Here is a 22,473-nt window from a genome sequence, read left to right on the forward strand (position 1 = left end):
TGAATTATTTATTCTGTAATTATATAAGCGATGGTTAAGTAAATAGCACTTTTGCACACATTGTACATTGTACACTTCACTTTGTCTTCTGCTGGTTTTTAATGATACGATTGCATTGAATTATGAAAGTTTTATTATAATATATTTACTTCTGTTGATTTCTCCATTATTTTAATTGTGTGTTTTTATGTTAATTGTTTCTTTTCTTCCAGAACCAGGCGACTTGTACATCTTATGGAGAATTTAAAACAGAAAAAGAGACAATAGTTGCATTTAAAGTTTTTACATTTGTAAAAACCTGAAGTTGATGAGCAGACAATATTTGCATATCATTGCCAAAGGCCTATCATACATTTCCCCAAATGCTGGGCAAAAAACATAATTATGTATATCTTTCAGTGTTTATGGTGTATTTTACATGTTTATAATTGAAGAATAAGCACAAATGATTAGCAAAACAGAATAAAACAGTCTTACATCTATCTCCATGATTGCAACTTTCTCTGTTTTTGTAGTTACAAAAACATATAATGACAATAAATATAACAATGTGTTATGTAATGGGTGCCTCTAAATCAAGTGAAAGGGGGGGTAATGAGCCCCCGAGGTCAGCCACTTCTTACGGTTGGTTTTTTTGAAAGGACCGGCCGTGTACTGTGAGCTGTCGACCAATCAGAAGTGAGCATTTTTCGCGCTGGTCGGCCTCACAGTTTGAGTTACCCGCAAAAGCCTATTCATTCCACTTCAATGAAATCCTTCGATTTACAGGATGGATTAGAGCAGCGTTTCCATTTAACGACTGAGTGGACGTCCGACAGGTAAACATCGAGACGCCGCATTTTGTGTTGTTGTCAATGCTGCTGATGTCGGCCTTTTAAGACTTTTTAAGAGTACACTTGTTCGGGCCGACCATCCATTTTGGCGAGCTAGCTAGCAGCTAGCTGATGCTAACGCTGTGCGCTGCTTTTGAATGGGCTTCACTAGCTAGCTGTCATGGCGCCGACAAAAGTGAGTATTTCAACCAAGCCACGGCCCAACACTTAATCCACACAACCGGAATCGTTCAACCAAATCTGTAGCTATTGGGCCATATTCATAGTGTAGTTCATAAAGACCCAGGAGCTCAGTTATTCACATTCAGTCACATTGTACTGCGGCTTTGTCTATTTGCTGGTTCGTAATGGCTGACGGTGGCGAGCGAAGTGTGGTTGAAGATAATAGATGACCGCTTGTCAATACTCTATCTCTTCCGTATAATAGCAGTATGACGTGGCGTGATTCGCTAAGGTAAACTTAGTGAATTAAAAGTAGACAGTCGAGGGGAGGAACTTTTAAGTAAGGGCGCTTGTTAGCCAGCCAAGATCACTCTGTTAACGATTAGAGTGTTTTTCGCCATTGAATGTTATCGATGTAGTAGAGAATGCAATCCGTGTTTACTAGGGGTATACATTTGTGACCGTGTCCCAAAAGGAGCTAGCGGACTTGTCATCTGCTCCCGTTTCCGCGGCTTTTCCAGCCGGTGATGCGCTGCTTATCTTCGTCCTCATTGGGCATCGCAGCACACGGCGCCTGCCTCCTCCATGCCCCCACCGCAGCCTGCAGCTAGCTGCTAGCTCGTCCTTTCTCCAGGTGGAACTTGGAAGTGTCCGCGGTAAGAGGCAAAGTGCTGGCCTTTTTGTTCCCATGCATGCATGCATGCATGCTAGTCGGTCAGAATGATGCATTGTGGATATGTTGTTTTTGCGGAAAAGTATTTTTACTTGGCGCTTTTGTTCATTTAGTCGCTGATTATCTAAACAATACTAAGCACACAACAAACAATGCTGTTGGAACATTATGTGACAGATTATGCAAGCTTTCTTCATGTGCTGCACTGGAGTGAGAGCCATTTTAACATCATTTTACAAGTTTAAAAGGGTTTAATTGTGTCATTTGTCAGTGTGAAAGCTGCTGGATGGAATGGACAGCAAAGGGAGCTCTCTGCCTTCAATGCCCGAACCAGCCAACCCCATCAGCATGAAGCAGCCACCTGAGTCCCTCGCCATGCACAAAGCTCGGGGGGACATGAGCGGTGACCCTTCCCTGTTAATGGACCAAGCCGCCGCCCAGCTGGCCACGACCTTGCAGGATGGCGTGCTCCAGAAAATATCCAACCACACTCACAATAACCACAGCCACGAGACTCTCAAGGACCTCACCTCCCGTGTCCTGAACGGGGAGCAGGACGACATTCCCAAGCTGTGTGCTGCAGAAGCACCCATCCTTAAAGGTGCTGAAGCCCCGCCTTCCAATGGCACCCATCCGCACACGTGCAGTCCGCACAGCGAGTCAGAATTGAAGGTAACCATACCCCAGGTGGTCGGGGTGCCTCTCTTTGAGCCGTGCTCGGCCGGTGGGACTAGTTTGTCCACGAGCGTTGAAGGGACGGCGTCTGCACCACAGCAAAGCCAGGAAGTAAAGAGGCGCAGGGGGAGACCTCACAAACCTAAACCTCAACCCAGACTTGGTTCCTCCAACATATTTGAGGAGACACTCGGCTCTGATCCTGTTTTGACGGCAGCAGATGAGGTTTGTTTATATTCTTGTAGCATTTTAGCATAGATGATGCTCACACTAGTTGCCGCTTTCCTTTGGATGTGAGGAAAATGTTTCTTTCGTGCTCTAGCCTGCTGTCGTCTCTCCGGAAGCCTTTCACAAGCAGAGAAGCTTTTCTGTTGGCGATGTGGTTTGGACCAAGGTGTCAGGGTACCCCTGGTGGCCCTGCATTGTGACCATAGACCCTGAATTCAACCATCACTTCAAACACAAACTCAATGGTGAGTCCGCCCTCCTGACTGTCTCACAGTGCAAAGCGGTGACTTTAAAGCAAGACTCAGGCTTCAAGCAGTTGCAACTTACTCATCCCTCATTGAAGCATCTGTCTATTATCGTTTATAGCTAAAAGTAGGTCAGGCCTGCTTTACCATGTGCAGTATTTTGGAGATGCTCCAGAGAGGGGTTATATCTTTGAGAAGAACATGGTGTCCTTCGCTGGGGAAGACCAGTACCAAGAGCTCAGCCTGCGCAACAAGCAGCCAGTCTCCCACGTCATCCACAAAAAGGTACTAGCTTTGTAGAGGATGTGCTGTCTTACCACATCAACTTCCTTAAAATGTGTTAAATAAGGTTTCTTTGGGTCGCACATTTGAATGCTGCAGCTTGTTTGTGCTTTTGTGAATACATAACTTCAGTTGCAGTAATGTGCCTCTTGTTGCGTAATATGTGAGATAGCAGTTGACCTATGTGTCCAGACTCTTCAGTCGGTGCCCCGTAAGCTGAGGCCTCAGTGGAAGATGGGTGTGATCCAGGCGACGGAGGCCCTTGTGATGACGCTGGATGATCGTCTGGCCAACTTTACCTTTGTGTACGATGACAACGGTCCTCACTTGAACCCCTGCATCCTGGACAAGTTAAAGCCAGAACCAAGCATGGAGGCAGAGACTCGACTGCTGTTGGGCTCGCTGGCTCGGCTCACAGCAGCCTCCAGAGACAACACTTTAGCGGGGACCAACATGACCACGGCAAAACAAGGGGAATGGCTGGATGGACTGCAAACACTCTCGAAGGTTTGGAAAGGCTTTGAAAAAGGACGCCTTCACACTTTCACCAAATGCGCACGGAACCAGGCGATGCATAGCAGCACAATGATGAGTGAAAATCATGAAAAGATTACTACTCTCTACTAGATTACTACCACACTACTCTCAACACTGCAGTGTCACGACCACCATAACGACAGTAGTAAGCAAGCAGTGTAGTGGTCTTATTGAAATGGAATGGTTGCTCGTGATTTGGGTTTTATTTTTTATTATAGTTGGCCAAAGTCATCAGATTCATTACCTCCTTGCAGGATTTTTTTTTAAGAAAAAGCCTTAGCCTTAGCATCAGGTGACCTGGATGACTTCTTTTTGGGTGCGTGCGGTTGTCGGACAAAGTACACATACACAATCCAGTTGAGGTGGCCGTCGTGCATATTAACAGAGCATTATTTGGTCTGCTGACAAAAATACATGCGTGAATACTAACTCCACTAAAAGTACACACATAGTATATATATTTTTTAAAAAAAGAGTACCAGACTACAAGTGCAAACACATCTGAAATGTTGACATGGTTTTGTAGCTCCATACCATCACTCTGCTACTTTTACATGTAAATATTTTACTTTACAGGATCACATGGCGGTGGGATCAGTTGTGCCTCTCAAGAAGCAGCAAAGACCTAAACAACTTTGCTCCCCTTTAAAGACAGACAAGAGAAGTAAACCTGCCCAGAAAATTAAACTGAATAACGGTTCACTTGCAGGTCAGTGGAAAAGTTCAAACTAGATGAGGGAAGTGTTTTAAATGATCATATGTATGTGTATGTATGTATGTGTATATGTATATGTATATATATATATATATATATATATATATGAAACATACATAGTATGTAGGTCCAGTCTGAAAAGTTACAGGAGAAATTGCAATCGTCGGCTGCGCTGCATGCGTGTATGTGTGCACATACTGTATGACTGTTGGTTATCCCGATAACCCCCCACACACACATTATAACACTGTGCCACGTGCATGTGGGCGCCCCACATTACATCACAGTCTACTGTGATGCATGCATGTGTTCACATTTGTGCCAATTATAATGTGTTATTTGAGTCTTACTATTGTGTTCTATGAAAATGTGCGAAATGTCACTGTGGAAGGACGTCTGCAAGTTGGACTCACTGTGCGTGTGCACGTGCGCTCAATGTTAAAAATAGCAAAACCGCCGTACCACAAAGCTGTAAATCTCAGGGGAAACACTGAGACAAATAAATAATGTGTACTTTTAGTGAAGAAGGGATGGAAGCAGAAGAGGACAAATGTGTTGGACGTGGACAAAGGCCAGCAGTCAAAAAGGAGACGAAAAAATGTGAGTTTTATGCTATATATTTTTGTAAAAGGATCATTGAAATTAAATCACATACCTAAACAGTCCCAGGCCTCCATGTCAGAGGGAGACGACGAGAAGCCAAAGAGGAGGAGGAAGATCAACAAAGAAATAAAAGAAACCACGGAAGGACTAAAAAAGTCTAAAGGGCTTACAGGTAAACAATAACTCCCATCAGCACGCTCATGGTGAATTTGCTTACCAGTCATTCCACATGTTCCTCCCGCTCAGATGACCAGGAAGCCGAGAAACCAAAGCGTCGCAGGAAACGGAAGCAGAATGGAGAAAACTTCGGTGAGCCCTCCAAGACAAAAAGGAGGCGCTTGTCACTTGATCCCGAACCTGAGGTGAGAGATTATCCGGTCACGGCATGACCAACACTTTTGAATGTGCAATTTCATGGAAAGAACTTTTCTATGCTTGCTGTGCAGGGCTCTGGAAGTGAAGGATGTCCCGATTCTCCAAGTGACAGCCTGGATGGGATGAAGAAGGGCGAACGCAAGAAAGAGTTTGTCTGCCAGGTGGGTCATTTGCTAGAGGAAACACAATGTAACCACAGAGATGTTATGCGAGTGTGTGTGTGTTATCTACAGGTGTGTGAGGAGGCCGGAGAGCACCTGGTGCCTTGTGAAGGTCAGTGCTGTGGGATGTTCCATCTCCGCTGCCTGAGTGAAAGCTTTAAAGCTGACAACAAGCTGCTGTGTCAGCAGTGCAGCACGGGTGAGCACAATACAGACAAAATGTTATTTTACCGCGCTTTTTACTAAGCTTTTGTCCTTGTGTTCTCTGCCAGGTGTCCATCCGTGTTTCACGTGCAAGCGCTCAGACAGTGAGGTGCGTCGCTGCCACGTCGCCCACTGTGGGAAATATTACCATGAGGTGTGCGCCCGCCTCAGCCCCCTCACTGTGTTTGACAACAAGGGCTTCCGCTGTCCGCTGCACACCTGCCTCAGCTGCCACTATGGCTGCCGCACGCAGCACAAGTCCACCAAAGGTGAGGAGGTCTGGATCACTGCCGCATTGCTGCACTTTGCATGCACTCTTGACCAATGTGTTCTGGGCTCCAGGGCGGCTGATGCGTTGTCTGCGCTGCCCCGTCGCCTACCATGTCGGCGATTTGTGCATCGCTGCAGGCAGCGAGATGGTGACCAACACGGCCATCATCTGCACCAACCACTTCAACGCCAAGAAGGGCTACAGCCACCACAGTCACGTCAACGTCAGTTGGTGCTTTGTCTGCTCCAAAGGTAACACCCCGTACTTCGGTACATGACAAAAATACAATACAAAATAAAAAAAACTTAAACTATATTGGGAAAGCAGGAAGTGAACAAATGTAAGTTTCAGATTGTAAAAGTAGCAGATGCAGGGGTAGGATTTAATAAGCTTTGCTTCTTCCTACTCCTTTTGGACATGTGGAACTGGGAACTGATTATGGGATGCACTCAATTGTAATCTGATGCATGTTCAAATGAAATAAAACCATTACCATGACTTTGTACATGTAGCAAACGGCTACTGGCTGCTAATGGAGTCTTTGTGGTGCAGGAGGCCAGCTGCTGTGCTGCGAGTCTTGTCCCGCCGCCTTCCACCCAGATTGCCTGAACATTGCCATGCCTGACGGGAGCTGGTTCTGCAACGACTGCCGGGCCGGGAAAAAGCCCAAATACAGAGACATCATCTGGGTCAAACTGGGAACGTACAGGTTAGCAAATTACAAATAACTTCCATGACGTTTGTCGCTAGCAAGAACATTGCCAATCTGTTATTTGGTCCACTTTAGATGGTGGCCTGCAGAGATCCACCACCCCAGAAACATACCCACCAACATACAGCACCTTCGTCACGAGATCGGAGAGTTTCCAGTTTTCTTCTTTGGCTCCAAAGATTACTTCTGGACCCATCAGGGCAGAGTGTTTCCCTACATGGAGGGCGACAGAGGAAGCAAGTACCAGAGGACTGGCATCGGGAAAGTCTTTAAGACTGGTAAAGATGGAGTTGGCCCCCCTTAGAACGCACAAATCAGATCAAACATCACATGATCATCATGGAACATCACTTCCTGTGTTTACATGTACCAGGTTACCAAACAGACTTATTGATCAAATGCTTTGCTTCTCTCAGCGCTGATGGAGGCGGAAGCTCGATTCAAGGAGATTAAGATGAAGCAGGAGGCCAAGGAAGCGCAGGAGAAAAACCGAAAGCCGCCTCCGTACAAGTTTATCAAGGTGTGATATGAAACCTCCATGCTTTCTTTCGTCTTGACATCTCCCTCACAAGGTTTCCGCTCTTCCTTCAGGTGAACAAACCAGTTGGAAAGGTCCAGGTCTACACCGCCGACATTGCCGAGATCCCAAAGTGTAACTGCAAGCCGTCGGAGGACCGGCCGTGCAGCTTTGAGTCGGAGTGTTTAAACCGAATGCTGCAGTACGAGTGCCACCCCCAGGTGTGTCCCAGCGGGGGGCGCTGCTGTAACCAGGACTTCACACAACGTCTCTACCCTGAGACCAAGATCATCAAGACCCCCGGCAAGGGCTGGGGCTTGATTTCACTGCGTGACATCAAGAAGGTGAGCAGGGACACGGCCCACTCGTGTGGAAAAGTGACGCAGCTGGCAATGTGTAATTTGGGTTTTATGCGACAGGGCGAGTTTGTCAACGAGTACATCGGTGAGCTGATAGATGAGGACGAATGCAGGGCGAGGATCAAGTACGCCCACGAGAACAACATCACTGACTTCTACATGCTTACTATTGACAAGGTCTGTGGCGTTTTGTTTTATATCTGATGCTCCACGGTGCATTCAAGTGCTGCGCACTCAGCAGTGCCTTGTCCACTGGGAGCGACATCAATCACTTGGTATTGCATTGGGAATGTTGCAGGACAGTGGACTGTAACGTCACAGTTGCCAATACTACAAATGTCAACACATATTTAATGTTTTGCCACAGGACTGCAATATAGCATCACGGAGAAAAGTGAGAGGAAAAACATGGAAAGCAAAAGAAATGTGTCCGGAAATTAGGGAGATGCTTTGTCTGGAGAAAAGCCGTATGGCATCGTTACTATGAATGATTATAAACATAATATGGATAATCTGGACATGGCAGCGCATGAGGCATTACTGGAACTGCACGTTAAGCGCTTTATGCATAGTAAACCTTGCAATCCAACCTACCTCGTTGTTCCCATCGTCAGCAAGTGACATGCGGCGTGACTGTTTTTTCCCATAAGTTCTTCTTGCTGTCCAAGCAGAAACTGTAGTAGTGTGCATGGAGACCACTACATTTGTTAGCACCAAACCATAACAGAAGTGGGTGGGTGGGGGGGTTCTCTCTCTCTCTCAAAGGACCGAATCATCGACGCCGGTCCAAAAGGGAACTTCTCTCGCTTTATGAACCACAGCTGTCAGCCCAACTGCGAGACGCAGAAGTGGACCGTCAACGGCGACACGCGGGTCGGCCTGTTTGCCGTCTGCGACATCCCATCAGGTCTTTGCACAAAATACACACACACTCCCAGCAAAGTTCTATGGAAAGGGCACCGGCAAACAAATGCAGGATCTACTGTGACAAATGTAGTTGTTTGTTCCAGGAACTGAGCTGACGTTCAACTACAACTTGGACTGTCTCGGCAACGAGAAGACGGTGTGTCGCTGCGGCGCCCCTAACTGCAGTGGCTTCCTGGGAGATCGACCTAAGGTTGAAAAGAACTGCTCTGACAAAACAATGTCTACGGTTTGTTATTCGTGAACTCATGACCTCACCTCCACAGAACTCAAACGGCACGGCGGCCGAACCCAAAGGGAAGAGACTGAAGCGCAAGTACCGGAAGAGGCGAACAGAGGGCAAAAAGTCAGATGACGAGTGTTTCCGCTGTGGGGACGGAGGACAGCTGGTGATCTGTGGGAAGAAGACGTGTACCAAAGCTTTCCACCTGTCCTGCCTCAACCTCTCCAAGAGGCCGTTTGGTGAGCACATACGGCACCAGCACGGTCACATAATCCCATTGGTTCTTTCCACAAAACTTGGATGTCTGACCTTTTTTTGCATGATGTTGCTGCAGGTCGCTGGGACTGCCCGTGGCACCACTGTGATGTCTGCGGGAAGAACTCTGACGCCTTCTGCCAACTGTGCCCCAACTCCTTTTGCAAGGCCCACCAGGAGGGGGCGCTACGTCTGTTGCCACAGACTGGACACATGTGCTGCCTTGAACATGAAGAGCAGGAGGCACGCCTCAAGCTGGACCAGGCCACTGCCACTGTGACTGCCACACCCACCGTCGGCCGCCCAAAGGGCTCCAAGAAGGCGAATGGCGGCGAGGTGAAAGGCAAGGGCTCCAAGAGCAAAGCAGCTGAAGCCTGAAGTGACCCTCCACCAAAGGTCATAGTTATGTGAACCCATAGAGAGAAAAAACAAGTCAGTTAAATCTTCGTCATCAGGGAACGATCACAGCACACGTCTTCAGGTTTTCTTTTTCTTCCTGCACTGAGCTTACGTCCTGTGGCAATGCAGCACAGACGGCAAACCTCCAACAAAATGCCTTTTCCCCCTCCTTTTTTTTTATATTGTAGAGTAAGTTGCGTTGGCGCCACAATGGCTCCAACCCTGCCCCTTTTATTCAGCAGTTCTAGTAGTTTCTACCTGTGTCAGAGATGGGCAAAAGAATCCAGTGGTGGAATGCGAGCAGCAGAGGTGCTTTTGCTTTACTCTCAGCTGGTTTGCTGTGGGAAGAGGTTGAGTTAATCCACGCTGCTATGACAGAACTCCTGCAGTAAACAGGATATTTTATTGCTCTCCGAAATGTGCGCTGATCAAGACCACAACTGATCCAACACGTTGCCAAATGTATTTTGTACTCTAATATATAGTATAAATAGTAAATATATGTATAATATGCCAGACATCCGGCTTTGTTGTAGCTTCCATCCCATGCTTGACTTGACAGATATATATCTATGTACACACACGTTTTACACTTTAGGTTCTGTTGTGCTTTATCTTATTGCTATTGAAATGTTTCATTTTCCATACAATGGCCTGTAGGCAATAATAATCAGCGTGATAGTGGGAGGGGCGGAACTGCCCGATGACGAAACACTACTGAGACGTTTAAAGGCTCCATGCACAATCGGGGAACGTTTTTACTTAGTCTTATTAAACTATACCAATGAACTTTGAGTCATTTTAAGGATCCACTTTCTGTTCTTGTTGTTGCGGTGTACTTTTGCTGTTATGGAAAAGTAGTTCACAACTAAAGTGGCCTTTATTTTTTTTTGTTGAAAGAACCTTGTTCACACAATATTTTTCCAAGTTTGTCTTCTTCCAAATTATCGGCTTTGAGTTGTACGAATAGCTTAATTTGAACTTTTTATTTTCCCAGGGTTGGCTCTGCGTGGGAAGTTGTTTTGCTAGCTAGCTAACGATCGTCATGCTAACTAACCTGCTCTGTTGAATGTAGTGGATGTTGTGAGAACTGTTAACTACTGTCCCCTAACCCAGAGACTAATATGTACATAATGTATAAGTGCCCATAGCAATGCGTCTATTGTAAATATAAATTCTTTCCCCTTACAGCGGTGTTTTTTTGACCAATCTTTACAAACTAGATGGGCTCAGATACTGCTGGTTGTTACTTCAAGACAAACGTTAAACTACTAGTTATTGTCGAGGTTCGAGTATGACAAATCGGGTATTATTTCGCGGGAAATGTCCCTGTTAAACACACGTACCTGTCAGACAAACTACGGGTCTCGTCCAAATTTCCGTCACTGTCAAACATAGGAGCAAAAATTATTCCAAGTCATTTCTCAAGAGATTTTATTCCTGTCAGACAAAAGACAAAACGAGATCCATTTTGCATAACAGTAGTAGAGCAGCGGCCAAGAATAGAAAATGTTTTTTTCAGTGTAAAAATAAGTCTGCTCACCTGTGCCTCCCTCTCCTAGTGCAAACACGTCACAAGTTAGGCACGTGGCGCAGGTGGGCTCTAATTCAATGACACTTAAGTGCTGATGGCGAATTAAATTCTCCAGAGTTGATTGACAAATGAAGGCCTGTCCAAAAGCCCATACCAAAAAGGCCAGTGTCACTTCCTTGCTAAAAGCATGACTACGTTGAACCGAGGTTAATATTCCCAACACAAATCACTGGTGGTCCCTCGAGGCCGCATCAGCGTGTACGTGTGTGAGCCAGTTGGAGGAAAAACATAAGTAGCTCAAAATAAAGTCAAATATTTTTCACTTGTACATTAAGCTTCAAATAAAAAATAAATATAAGCTCTAGTCAGACATTTTAGAATTTATCGAGAAAAATAAAAAGTGTAGCGGTCGTTCTTTAGCGACTAACACAGTGCAGCTTATTCTAAAGTGTGGCCCTGGCGGCGGCATCAGGATGCCAGCACACCCCTGCGGATAATGTCGGAGCCGTAGCGGCGGCTGAGGGAGGAGTCACCCCTCAGCTGGTGGGAGTGGCATCGCTTCAAGCAAGGCTCCGCCTCGCTGTCGTCGGATTTCGACCTGTACCCATCATTCTCTGTCCCGGTGCGAAGTCGCGTTCTGGCATGTGACGGCGGCTGTGTGTTGGTGAGCGGTCGGAGCAGCGGCTTGCGTTGCTCCAGCGGCATCTGCTCCATCGACAAAAGCTTCTCGCTCCTCTTGGGAATCCGGAACTTGCCCCAGCCTTTTAGGTGTCCACCTGCTGGCCCGTTGGAGACATCTATCGAAATACCTTCTGCGGCCATGTTAGATTTCATCTTGCTGTGGGTTGTGACATCTGAAGGGGCGGAGCTTCTTCTGGTCACTCCATCCACAAAGTTGACGTCTGGGCCTGTAGACCTGATGTCAACCAGCCTGATGGAAACCGTTTTGTCCAGCTGTGCGGAGCCGAGTTTGCTCTTTAGGTGGCCAGAAGAGGCGTCAGTCACTTTGCTCCTCCTCTTTCTCCTCCGCTCCTTGTACTCCTGGTGGCTCTCTGGTCGCCGCCTGGTCAACACTTCCGGTTCGAGCGCCGGGGCTTCCCTTCTCAAGCCTTTCCTGGCCTCCATTTTGTGCAGCTTCAAGGCGACACTTTCCTGAGCGACCTCCTGCTTCAGAAGCTTCGGCTCCTGCAGCTCAAGGTTGTCGTCCGCGTTGCCGGCGGCCTCGGCAGGTGTCGTCTCTTTGACTCGCGACCATTTGGGGTCCAGGGTTCTACCGGGAGCATCTTCCTTGGACGTGTGCAGCGAGTCACAGACGCCTTTTCTATCGCGACACTTTCCCTTGTCCTGCTTCAACCCTTGTTTGGTCTTGGTTCCAGAGTGGCTGCACGGCATCTGGGAGCCCTGAGAGGTCAGGCGGTCCAGAGAAAAGATCTGCTGCAAGTCCAGCTCGGATGGATTCCCTGCGACAAAATGAAGGACAAGGTGCAAGTGGGTCTTGGTGATGTTTTAAGGACAACTATTTATGTGTAACCCACCACTGAGCAGCTCCTGGTCCACCAGTCTGACTTGGTGCTGGAAGATCTGCTCCCGGACTCGCCACAACGAGCGCTTCATCTTCTCCCGCCGGGTCACCATGTAGGTCAGGTTTCGGACCTGAGGGGCGGCAGCGCGTCACAAGGTTAAATAAAGATGCGGTTCTTGTGCCATCGCGTTTTTAAGCAAGCACTGGTGCTAATCTTCTTTTAAGATAAACGTTTTCAGTCGATGAGGACCCCCCATCCTCTCCTATGGTCCCTTACCATCCCCTCGGGCGCCCCTCAACTATTGGACTTTCAACTTCTCCAGAGAGCCCTTACTCCCTACAGTGGCCACCTTCCCTCTGCTGTGGTCTTTCCCCCTCTCCAATGGGCACCGCCCCTCTCCAGAGGACCCAAGGCCTTTCAAGGGGTCACCAACCCTTTGTGGTCCCTCCCTAGTGAACTACCACCCTCTCAAGTAGATTCCAACACTCTTTCACCCTTTCCGAGGATCACCCACCCCTCTACCTCTGGTCCCCGTCTCGGGTCACCAACCCCCTCCAAAGGCCCCTTCCTCTCTCCAGCGGTCACCTACCCTCTCCAAGTCTTGGCGGAGGTGGGTGAAAAGCTGCAGGCGTCGCAGCAGCACTTCGTGCTCACGGCGAGCCAGACTCTCCTCCTCGTCCTTCTTGGGCGTGAGGAGCGGCTGGTTGAAGTTGGCTTTGCGTTTCAGCTTCCAGTACTGGTAGATGAAGTCTGCAGTCTCGGGCGCCATCTTGAGGTGGCGGGCCACCTCCTGGGCGTCCACAAACTGGTAGAAGTCCTCCTCCATCTGCTGCAGCTTTAGCTTGCGAAGGTTGACCCGCTTGTCCTGCTCACGGCCGCTCATCTGCTGCGGGTCCCGATGAGGGGTGAGACACAAAGACGAGGGGGAGGAGGCGGCGACCTCATCCCCTCTAACCCTCCCTCGCCGCTTGCCCTTCTTGCCCCCGACATCCTCCTTTTCCCCGTCGTCTCCAGAGTCTCGGTCCCTGGACTCTGCGCCCTCCATTCCTGAGTGTTTGGGGCAGTAGGCCTTGAACTTGACCTCGTCATCCTCTGTGAGGAACGTGTTCATCTCCAAGCCGGCATGGGGGCCACAGGTCACATGGAAGGCAATCCGGCAGTTTTTGGCTGAGCACTGCGGAGGCAAACGGAATGTCAGGTGCATAAATATTAGGAACACCTCTGCGGTATCGTGTGCTGCACCTACCTGGATGCACGCTCCGGTCTTCTCTTTGCACAGGCAGCAGATGAGGGACCACCTGTTGCTGGGAATGTGCGACACGTTGGTGATTGGCTCCATCTTCTCCGGATTCCCGATGCTCACCTGTGAGAGGAAGAGGATTGGTTGTGTGACAGTTTTGACGCCAACAACACAGCAGCAACGGGCTGGGAAAGCTACCTCTGGGATCCACAAGGCACAGCTGACGTGGACCCACTTGGTTCCACTGCGGGTGGGCTTCATGGCGCCACCCTTCTTTGGGCACAACTGGCACTTTGGCATTATGCCGAGGGCACAGATCCGACACAGCCAGCTGCCTTTGGGGACCTTCTGGATGCCGTAGCACGCCTGCCGAGCGACATCAAGGAAGAGGTTGGATGCTTCGTGAACACGCTACAGCCTGGGGTTAGTTTTTCAACTCTGACCTGGTGGACACATATATTGCACTTGTCGCAGAACACCATCTCGTTGTTGTCCTCGCCGTCAGGTGACTGGCACACGTCACACACCACATCCTCGTCGTACTCAATGCCCAGACCCTCCTCCGTCTCCACGGCGTGTGTCATGCTCTCATGGCAGCGGCGCTCCAATTCCTCCACGGCACGCTCCATGGTCATCTCGTCCAGGGGCGGGAGGGCTGAGGGCCGGCACAGTATTCGCCGCTTCATGCGTTGCTTTGGCTTTTACTTATTCAACATGTCAATCGGTTGAAGACTCACCCAGCTTAACAAACTCTTGGTTGACAACTTGCAGCCAGGCCACGTCTTCCTCATTCAGGTCGTAGCGACACATGCCCTCCGCCAGAGTCCGGATGTCCACATAGCCTAGCACCTGGGCTCCCGACATGCGAATTAACTTCTTGGGTCTGACAAACATGACCTCTTTCCCCTTTTCCGCCAGCGCCCTGCAAGACACATGACATCATCACAGTGGTCACAACAGCCACGCCCACCGAATGTCCTACCTGGCCACGGGTAGGGGGATGGACTGTGGGCTGACCGGTACTTGGACACCCTTTTCCCACTCCTGCCTCCAGGGGTCTGCAAGGACGTAGTAGTCTTCCGGGTTGAGCTGGTAGGAATCGTGCACCTTCATGGCGGTGATCAGGTCCGTCCTGAATACCTGAAATAATCACGAGCACTTCAGAGGTCGCCGTACAAAGTCAACACTGACTGTCGTGTGATTGCTGCACTACAGAAACAACTGGGGTACACACATATACGCACACAATGTGCGTGTGGCATAGAAAAAGGATGGACTCCAACGTAAGTCACAAGGTGTAAACAAACTAGCGATCCTCCAATCAGGGCTTAGTATTGCTGATTCCAATAGTACTATTATTACAATATTACTTCTCTTGTAATCTGGTGCAATTTATAAAATACCAATAAATTAAAATGACCTTCTTGGGAGAGTATCCACCAGCCCTCATAGAATAGTAGAGAAAACATTGTATCCAAGCACTTTTGGTAAAAGTATGCCCCCCCCCCCCCCCCCCCCATAGTTGCAAAGTGCACATTTGTTATTTGTAATTCTAGCACACACAGACATGCCTCCATTCATGACCAGTGACTGTACACGTTCAAATATGCTCCAGTCAGCTGAGCAGTACCCAACCAATCACCGTGCAGCTTGTCATTGCGCTGCTTTAATTCTATTGGTCCTCAGAGCTGGAGGGCGTGCACAGCCACGAAGAGCAGTCATGCACGTGTCCAATGAGGATCATTTGTTGTGGTGTTTGCAGAAAAAGGCAGAGCAGACTTTGGAGATGTGGACACAGTCAATTGCAAACGTACTAGTATGTTCAAATAGCTTATATATACACGTCTTGGTGACAGTTATGTATGTACATTTATGTATGTTATTTAACAACAATGTGAACTTTAAATAAATTCTGACAAACCTCAGAAGGTTTCTGTCTCGTTCCTCTCCTGGCCTGAGAAGAATGCTGTGACCAGCAGGTGGAATTACCTGAGCGGAAAACAAATGTTCTGTGAACAGTTTTCATCTACTTTCTTCCTTTGTCATTATATATATATATATATATATATATATATATATATATATGGCTCCAGCACCAATGACTTACTTTCATTGTCTGAGTCATCACTGCTGCTGGGATGTCGACTTCTCTTCATGGTCGGGTGTGTGAGGAGATCCAGATTCAGCACGCTGGAAAGGCAAGACAGACAAAAGACTTTCATTTCATGACTAATGACTGTATGTGTATAAATACAAGACTGCAGTGGATTGCCTAGTACTGAAAAATCTCGAAATCTTACAGATTATCATAACACACGGACTGTCCGCTTCATTATTTCAACTAGAGGCAACAAAACAATTCTGCCTTTATGGTATTCATTTAATATGCATCATGGTGCAGGGTTTGCAAGCCTTTTCTAAAGGTCAAATTAAAGCAATGACTGTATAAATTACATACCGCGCCATGTTTGTACAAACTTACTCAGACCGAGCATGAAGAATTTTTTCGTTTTATCACATAAATGAAATATTACAAACAAATAATGAGACGTTTTACGATTGCAAAGTGAGAGGAAACTGCAAATTTTGTTTTAATTATGCCAGAAAGGTTTGACATTGCTAAATAATGAGAGGTTTTATGATTGCAAAGTGAGAGGAAACTGCAAATTTCGTTTTAATTCTGCCAGGAAGGTTTGACATTGCAGTTTTCCAACATTGAAAACTTGCAAGCACTCGTACAGAACACTGGTGACACCTTTGTCTTCTTAATTAACGAAAATGTTAGCTGCAGTAGCTGTGTACATGCGCAGTAATAAGTAGTTACATGAATATCTCTGACAGCTTCTAGCAAAAGTAAACAATTATTTTTGTACCAAGATTTATGGACCTGAATCTCATTCGATTGTGCGCCTAACAGATGACAAAGTAGATATTTACCAGGGATTAGTTCATAGTTCCACAGTACTAGTTGTCTAGTACTTGTGTCAGTGCCAATTTACAATAAACTTGTGGCTCATGTCACCAAGTTGGAAACAAAACAAAGATGTCACCTCATGCTCTGCGTGAAGGCATCACCATCTGTGTACAAGACGACATGTTGGCTCACATCATGATGATGAATCTGAGCCCTGCGGCGCCAAACAAGCCCATCTTGTGAGCAAACTACTCGTAATGACGCTACTGTAACTGAACTGTAAACAAAAACATCGCTGATTTGTGTGCACGCAACGAGCAGCGGGGAACGACTTTGGTAGCATATGACAACACAACCAACAAGGACTCAAGAATCGATGAAAAATCCAATAAGATTGTTGAGAGGAAACGACAAGTTCTTTGCTGGCTGGCTAAGCTAACAACTGCGGGTGACGCCGTAACTTTCAGCAGACATACAAAGTATCGGCTAAACTTAGCAGTATCTGGACAATACTTTCCGTTCATAGTATAGTGGCATTAATTTGTACCGTAAATAAACAATGCTGACCCGGTAAGCAAATAAATTAGCTGTTAGCATTAGCCGCTTTGCTAATCTGTCAGTGCCGTTCCAAAACAAGCAGGCCTACACCGGCGCCTTCATGGACGACCTTTCCAAGCCGCCTACTGGTCTCAAATTATCACCGAGTAGTTCTTGTTAACATTAAGACATTGTAAATCACTCATATTCTGCCATGCCGCCTTAATTCCTTCCTAGAAGAGTCCATTGGGTCGTAGAACTTGTGCTAAGCAAGCTCAAATATCCTGTTAGCACAATACTAGCGCAGTTACCGTAGACATCCACTAGCACAGGCTAAAGCTAATGTTGCTAATATTATGGCATATTCCCTCACCCGTAATTCAAGTTGCAGTGGAATATCTGTCAACAGTTACCGGCTTATCTTTTGCTTAAGACAAACGCAGAAGCATGCGTGGAAGCTGTTAGGCGTTTGCTGTAAACAAGGATGCTAAGCAGCTGTGTACAGTGTGGCATCTTAACCAGCCACTGGTCGAGGTTAATCTTTGGCGCCATTTTAAATGACGACGTCGCGTTCTCCTGGCGCCGCCATGCTAACACGACAACTAGTGCTCTGGTCCGAAAGAACACCGGCTAAGATAGTGTGGAACTGCAGAGAGAGTGGGGGATACATACGGTGCACGCCGGGACGACGCAAGTCGTTCTTTGCCTTTGAGGAGAGGCTCCAAGAGTTCCGCTTGACCCGCATTCCACATACACAAACATGGAGAGTAGCAGGGGGCGGTGCCAGGAGGAGGGGAGCCTGCTCAGCATGCAGATTGGCCTCTCGGCCGCTGGAGGGCAGCAACGTTCCCAATGGTAGTGCTTCTAGTCGACATGCGACATATACATATTTGATGAGATATTTGTTTGACTACAGCGAGCATTGGTATTGTTTACTAAACAAGTGAACACATTCTCTGCATTTTTTTCCTGATTGTGCGTGACGTAATAAGCAGTTTTATTTGGGTAAGTCCACGTCTTGTATCTTAAAGGTACAGTGTACCATTTATTTATTCGTTAACATGTATCTCCCTTCAACAAAATGGGAAAAATTAGTGATATGATATGTGTTTGTTATAGACAACCATACTAAAGTTGTTGTAAAAGTACTGAGTGCTAAAGTGGATATTTGTTGGTGCTTCTCCCTGAAAAAACAAAGTCCAGGCTCGTACCGGCAGATGGTGGGTCTGAATTCATTTAGTGCTTTTAATTTGATGTTGTTCCTGTCATAGTTTTGCACAAAAAAAAGTGTAAAAGGAAACTTAAGTTCAGGTGTCAAAACACGTCAAAACCTGTCCAAAAATAATAATACATGTGAAATCATGAAGAATAAAACATCACAATACAATTATTACATACATGAGAGTGCAACCAATAGTTTAATGAACGAGTAAATCCAGCAGGATATTTTCTTCTTTCATTTGACGGCCAGGATGGCGTCGTAGGACTTGCCCGTGCGGCACACCTGCACATTAGTGAAGCCGCTCCGGTTGAGTAGCATGGTGTATTGGGAGGGGGGGCGCTCCCGACCCTCCATCTGCACCAGCATGTTGAGGGAGAAGAGCTGCGTCATGATGGGGCCGCGCCGATTCTCCATCAGCGTGGCCTCCACAAGCAGGACGCCGCCACCTTGACGTCCACACGCACAGCGACCATCAAAACTTAAAGCAATCAATCATGTCAAGTGTAAGTGGACTTTATGGTCACCTGGTTTGCAGGCACGGTAGAGCTTCTTCAGCAGTGTCAGGCACTTCTCCTCGGACCAGTCGTGAATGATCCGGGCCAGGATGTACAAGTCAGCTGGAGGAAGTTCACAGAGGAAGAAATCTCCTGAAGGAGCAGAAAGCACAACATGTTTATCATGTCATCACGTCGGAGCACCGACACTTCCATGCAGTCGTCACTGCAAGAGCAGATAGACATTTACAAGGTTTGAGAAGCCAGAGTCATGTGACTGCCAAGAAGGTCACATCGGTGTCATTTTAGTTTGTTGCCATGACAATAGTCCTTTGACACGGGGCAATGGCACCAAATGTTCAAACAGAAAATGAAAAAAAACACAAACATAAAACAAATGTAACAGGAACAAAATGACAAAAAACATACAAAACAAAATAAAAAAAAGATGAAAAAAAGTGAACCGACCATGGCCCATAAACATGATGCTCATCTTGAGGTAGCAGCAATGAATAACATAGACACTAGATGTGTTCATGAACATGGGGTCATTACATCGGGTCTATATTTTGCAATGATCCTGCCACCCACTTTTGGGTCACAACCTACCAGCTGACCAACTGTTTAACAAAGATTCCACTTATGTTTTTATCTGTTTTTTTCCTGCAAAAACACACTTTGAAATGCAAATAAATGATGATTGACATTGCTATCTAGTGGCATGTTGTGTACATTACAGTCTTCACTGACTTTTAGCAACTCTTGGATATAAAACCTGCCACAGACGTGATCAATTTCTTCCGAAACGTAGATTTCATTGTAATGTTGTTTCGCTCACCGATCTCAAAGGTAAAGGTGTCGTTCTCCTGGAGGAAATGTTTTCTGGTCATTTTCACAACCTCCTGGAGGTCAAGGACGGTGACGGAGGAGGAGGGATATGCCCTCGCCAGCTCGCGGGCCAGGGCGCCAGTGCATCCTGTGAGTTCAAAACATAAGCTGTAATACAGTATATATTATGCTGCCCCCTAGTGGCTGCACCTCCTCATACCTCCGAGGTCCATAATCTTCTGGAAGCAAGAGAGGTTGAACGCCGTCACAACGTCCTGCCCGTCCAGAATCCAGGAGGAGTTCATCAAACCCATGAACTTTAAAGTCTCCTCCTCCGATCTGGACCGCAGAGAGAGAGGGGAAAAAAGGGGGGCGTCAGCGACAAAGAAAAGAATCCCAAATGGGCTTTTGTGCCGATGAAAACCACCTGTAGATGGCCTCAAACACCTCCTCAGGCGGGATTCCGAAGGTCTTCTGGTTTTGATTCTTGCCCTCTCTGGTGCAGAAAGGAAGGAACGTGTCCGGAGGTTCTGTTGCCAAAACTCAATCCGCTTCATGTTGGACTCACCTGACGGCGTCGGTCATGTTGTTCCACAGCGGGTAGATGGTCTGCGACTGGTAGATGACCATATCGTGGAGCGACTTGCCCCCCCCTCTGGCCAAGTACATGTTGGCCACGTCGGTGCTGCTGTAAAGAGCTGACAAGGAAACAGAGTCAGCAATACCAATCACAGCCACTAAGGGGCTTTTGTGTGTATGGCACAGTTTTAGGGCCACATTGGGAAAAATAAAATTCATCTGAGATTTCGAAAGTTATATGGTAAATTTTGAGAAAAAGTCATACATTCACAAGAATAAAGATGGAATATTATGGTGCTTTTTTCTTGTAAAACTATTACCTAAGTTTTGTACTATTTTTTATTATAACTATTCCCGTAAATATACAATTTTTTTGAATTTATGACTTTATTTTCATATTATGACTTTTTCTACTAAATTGATGAATTTTTCTCCTAAATTAATGGTTTTATTTTAACAATATTACGACTTTTTAACATGATTGTAAAACTTTTTTTTACTTCATATTCATATTAAAACTTTTTTTAATTACGACTTTATTCTCTTTTTCTCACAGATTGATTACGTTATTTTTGTAATATTAGGACTTTTTTCTTGTAAACTCATAATTTTATACTCATAAATTTACAACTTTTTTCTCAGAAATTTGTGACTTTATTTTTTGTAATATGATGATTTTTTTGCACAACCTTTTTCTAGTCAAAATTATGACTTCATTTTCTTAGTATATTTTTTTGCTTGTAAATTCTTTACTCTTGTATATTTATGACTTTATTCTTGTAAATATTATGATTTCATTTTTGTAATATTATGACTTTATTCTCGAAATCTCCGATTTTTTTCTATTTATCAATGTGTTCTCTGTCGTAGCTATTAGTGGAGTCATGCAGTGGTCGCCAACCTCTTTTGAAAATGTCCGAAAGCTACTCATTTTTAATTTCATATCTTATTTTAATCCAAACAAACTGAATATTTTTGTTCTACCAGAACATTAGCAAAACGTGAGCATCACATTTTGCATTGACCCTTAGGTTACAGTTTCAGCTAATGGCAAAAATAAACACATAAAACATTCTATTTAAGTTGGCATTAAAAATGTACACACAATTTAAAGTAGAGAAAATAAATGTATATATGTTATGTGTTAAACAGCATTATCATGTTTCTTTTCATCTTTTCAGATATGGAAATATTTTCAACAGCAATATGCTACCTTATTTATATTGCAAACAAACATTAGCAAGTTTAATTGTGCTATCAGCAAAGCACTGGAGGGCAAACCGTATGTCTCCACGATATTTGCTTTTGCTATGATATGCTACGATACCTGTCCCGTCCGCCGTCTCCACCTCCAAGATCTCAATGCCCACCAGGGCGTCCAGCAGCCTCTCCATGCCGTCCGCGCTGGCGTCCAGAGCCTGGGCGACATGTTGAGCGCTGAGGGGCCGTTGTGACGTCATCAGGAGATCGAAAACACCCAGCTCGCAGGCGGCGAAGATCACCTGGAAAACGAGCAGGTGACATCAAATACACAGGAATGAACCAACACGAGTCAGCCTCGCACACAAACATCATTTGCCACATTTAGAAGCGAGTGGGGGCAAGTCAAAACACTTTAGCTCAATGCAGTCTGTCGTGAAGTGTTGAATCGTTCAACGAGGTGAGCGGTGACCTTTGACACCCTGAAGCCGTTCAAGTACTCGAGTAGTTTGAAAGGGTAGTCCAGTTCGCTTTGGGACAGATGCTCAGCCATCACTGCGCCTCAGCTGTGTCAAAAAGATGGAGGAAAATCACATGGAATAGTCCTAAGTCTGCTCCAAGCTGCTGCTGTTTGTCCTGGTGGGGAAAGACCTGATGGAGGCGAGTTGTGGGCGGCTCCAATGGTCTATTGGCACGGACAGACTGCAGTTCTACAAACGGCCACAGAGAAACTAGGGTGGCGCTGTCGCATCGCCGGTTGTTTATGAGCCCAGGTTGGGCAGGGAAGAGGACCTGCTTTGTTTACACATTTAAAAACAAACAGCACATTTACTGTATGAATCTTCTTAGAAATATTCACGCATATGCGTTTAACACAGGTGGTTGTTTAATATATCGCTAAAAGTTTGTGACGACTCTCGAAACTCCAACTACATGTCGACCGAAACAACTTATTTGCTCATTAAAGAATTCGACTCCGTTGACGTCATGCAAAACACGTTTCGCTTGCGGAAAGATGACTTTATTCACAATTGATGAAAAGTGTTTTC

At 46.3% G+C, this 22,473-nt stretch overlaps 3 protein-coding genes across 5 annotated transcripts; 1 reads left to right on the forward strand and 2 right to left on the reverse strand.

Annotated features, from left to right (window-relative positions):
• The first annotated feature begins 683 nt into the window (after positions 1-683).
• On the forward strand, positions 684-10,591 carry nsd2 (nuclear receptor binding SET domain protein 2). 3 transcript variants are annotated; one of them, XM_078796174.1, is made up of 22 exons: positions 684-818; positions 1,940-2,568; positions 2,666-2,816; positions 2,938-3,101; positions 3,291-3,605; positions 4,212-4,344; positions 4,871-4,950; positions 5,014-5,125; positions 5,200-5,315; positions 5,400-5,489; positions 5,562-5,688; positions 5,762-5,962; positions 6,036-6,215; positions 6,517-6,673; positions 6,752-6,954; positions 7,093-7,196; positions 7,268-7,537; positions 7,613-7,729; positions 8,318-8,459; positions 8,563-8,669; positions 8,743-8,938; positions 9,034-10,591. In XM_078796174.1, the coding sequence occupies exons 2-22, from the start codon at positions 1,960-1,962 to the stop codon at positions 9,330-9,332; spliced, it is 3,873 nt and encodes a 1,290-aa protein (XP_078652300.1). In that variant the 5' UTR covers positions 684-818; positions 1,940-1,959; the 3' UTR covers positions 9,333-10,591. The 3 variants fall into 3 exon arrangements, with proteins under 3 accessions (XP_078652300.1, XP_078652301.1, XP_078652302.1); XM_078796175.1 differs by lacking the exon at positions 684-818 and adding an exon at positions 825-1,008; XM_078796176.1 differs by lacking the exon at positions 684-818 and adding an exon at positions 1,636-1,651.
• A 179-nt stretch (positions 10,592-10,770) lies between these two features.
• On the reverse strand, positions 10,771-17,941 carry jade1 (jade family PHD finger 1). Its single transcript, XM_078796177.1, has 11 exons — positions 17,774-17,941; positions 15,758-15,840; positions 15,572-15,639; positions 14,633-14,790; positions 14,388-14,572; positions 14,094-14,305; positions 13,849-14,016; positions 13,657-13,773; positions 13,000-13,584; positions 12,423-12,540; positions 10,771-12,347 (listed from the first exon to the last, which is right to left on the reverse strand). Exons 1-11 carry the CDS (start codon positions 17,851-17,853, stop codon positions 11,356-11,358), a joined length of 2,766 nt encoding a protein of 921 aa, XP_078652303.1. The 5' UTR covers positions 17,854-17,941; the 3' UTR covers positions 10,771-11,355.
• A 561-nt stretch (positions 17,942-18,502) lies between these two features.
• On the reverse strand, positions 18,503-22,122 carry asmt2 (acetylserotonin O-methyltransferase 2). The gene is made up of 8 exons (XM_058077756.2): positions 21,897-22,122; positions 21,552-21,726; positions 20,214-20,343; positions 20,073-20,141; positions 19,866-19,984; positions 19,656-19,793; positions 18,848-18,970; positions 18,503-18,769 (listed from the first exon to the last, which is right to left on the reverse strand). Exons 1-8 carry the CDS (start codon positions 21,975-21,977, stop codon positions 18,558-18,560), a joined length of 1,047 nt encoding a protein of 348 aa, XP_057933739.2. The 5' UTR covers positions 21,978-22,122; the 3' UTR covers positions 18,503-18,557.
• Between the last annotated feature and the right edge of the window lie 351 nt (positions 22,123-22,473).

This window comes from Doryrhamphus excisus, linkage group LG14 (genome assembly GCF_037039965.1).
Source record: "Doryrhamphus excisus strain RoL-2023G ecotype Guam linkage group LG14, RoL_Dexc_Guam_v1.1, whole genome shotgun sequence".
NCBI lineage: Eukaryota > Metazoa > Chordata > Actinopteri > Syngnathiformes > Syngnathidae > Doryrhamphus > Doryrhamphus excisus.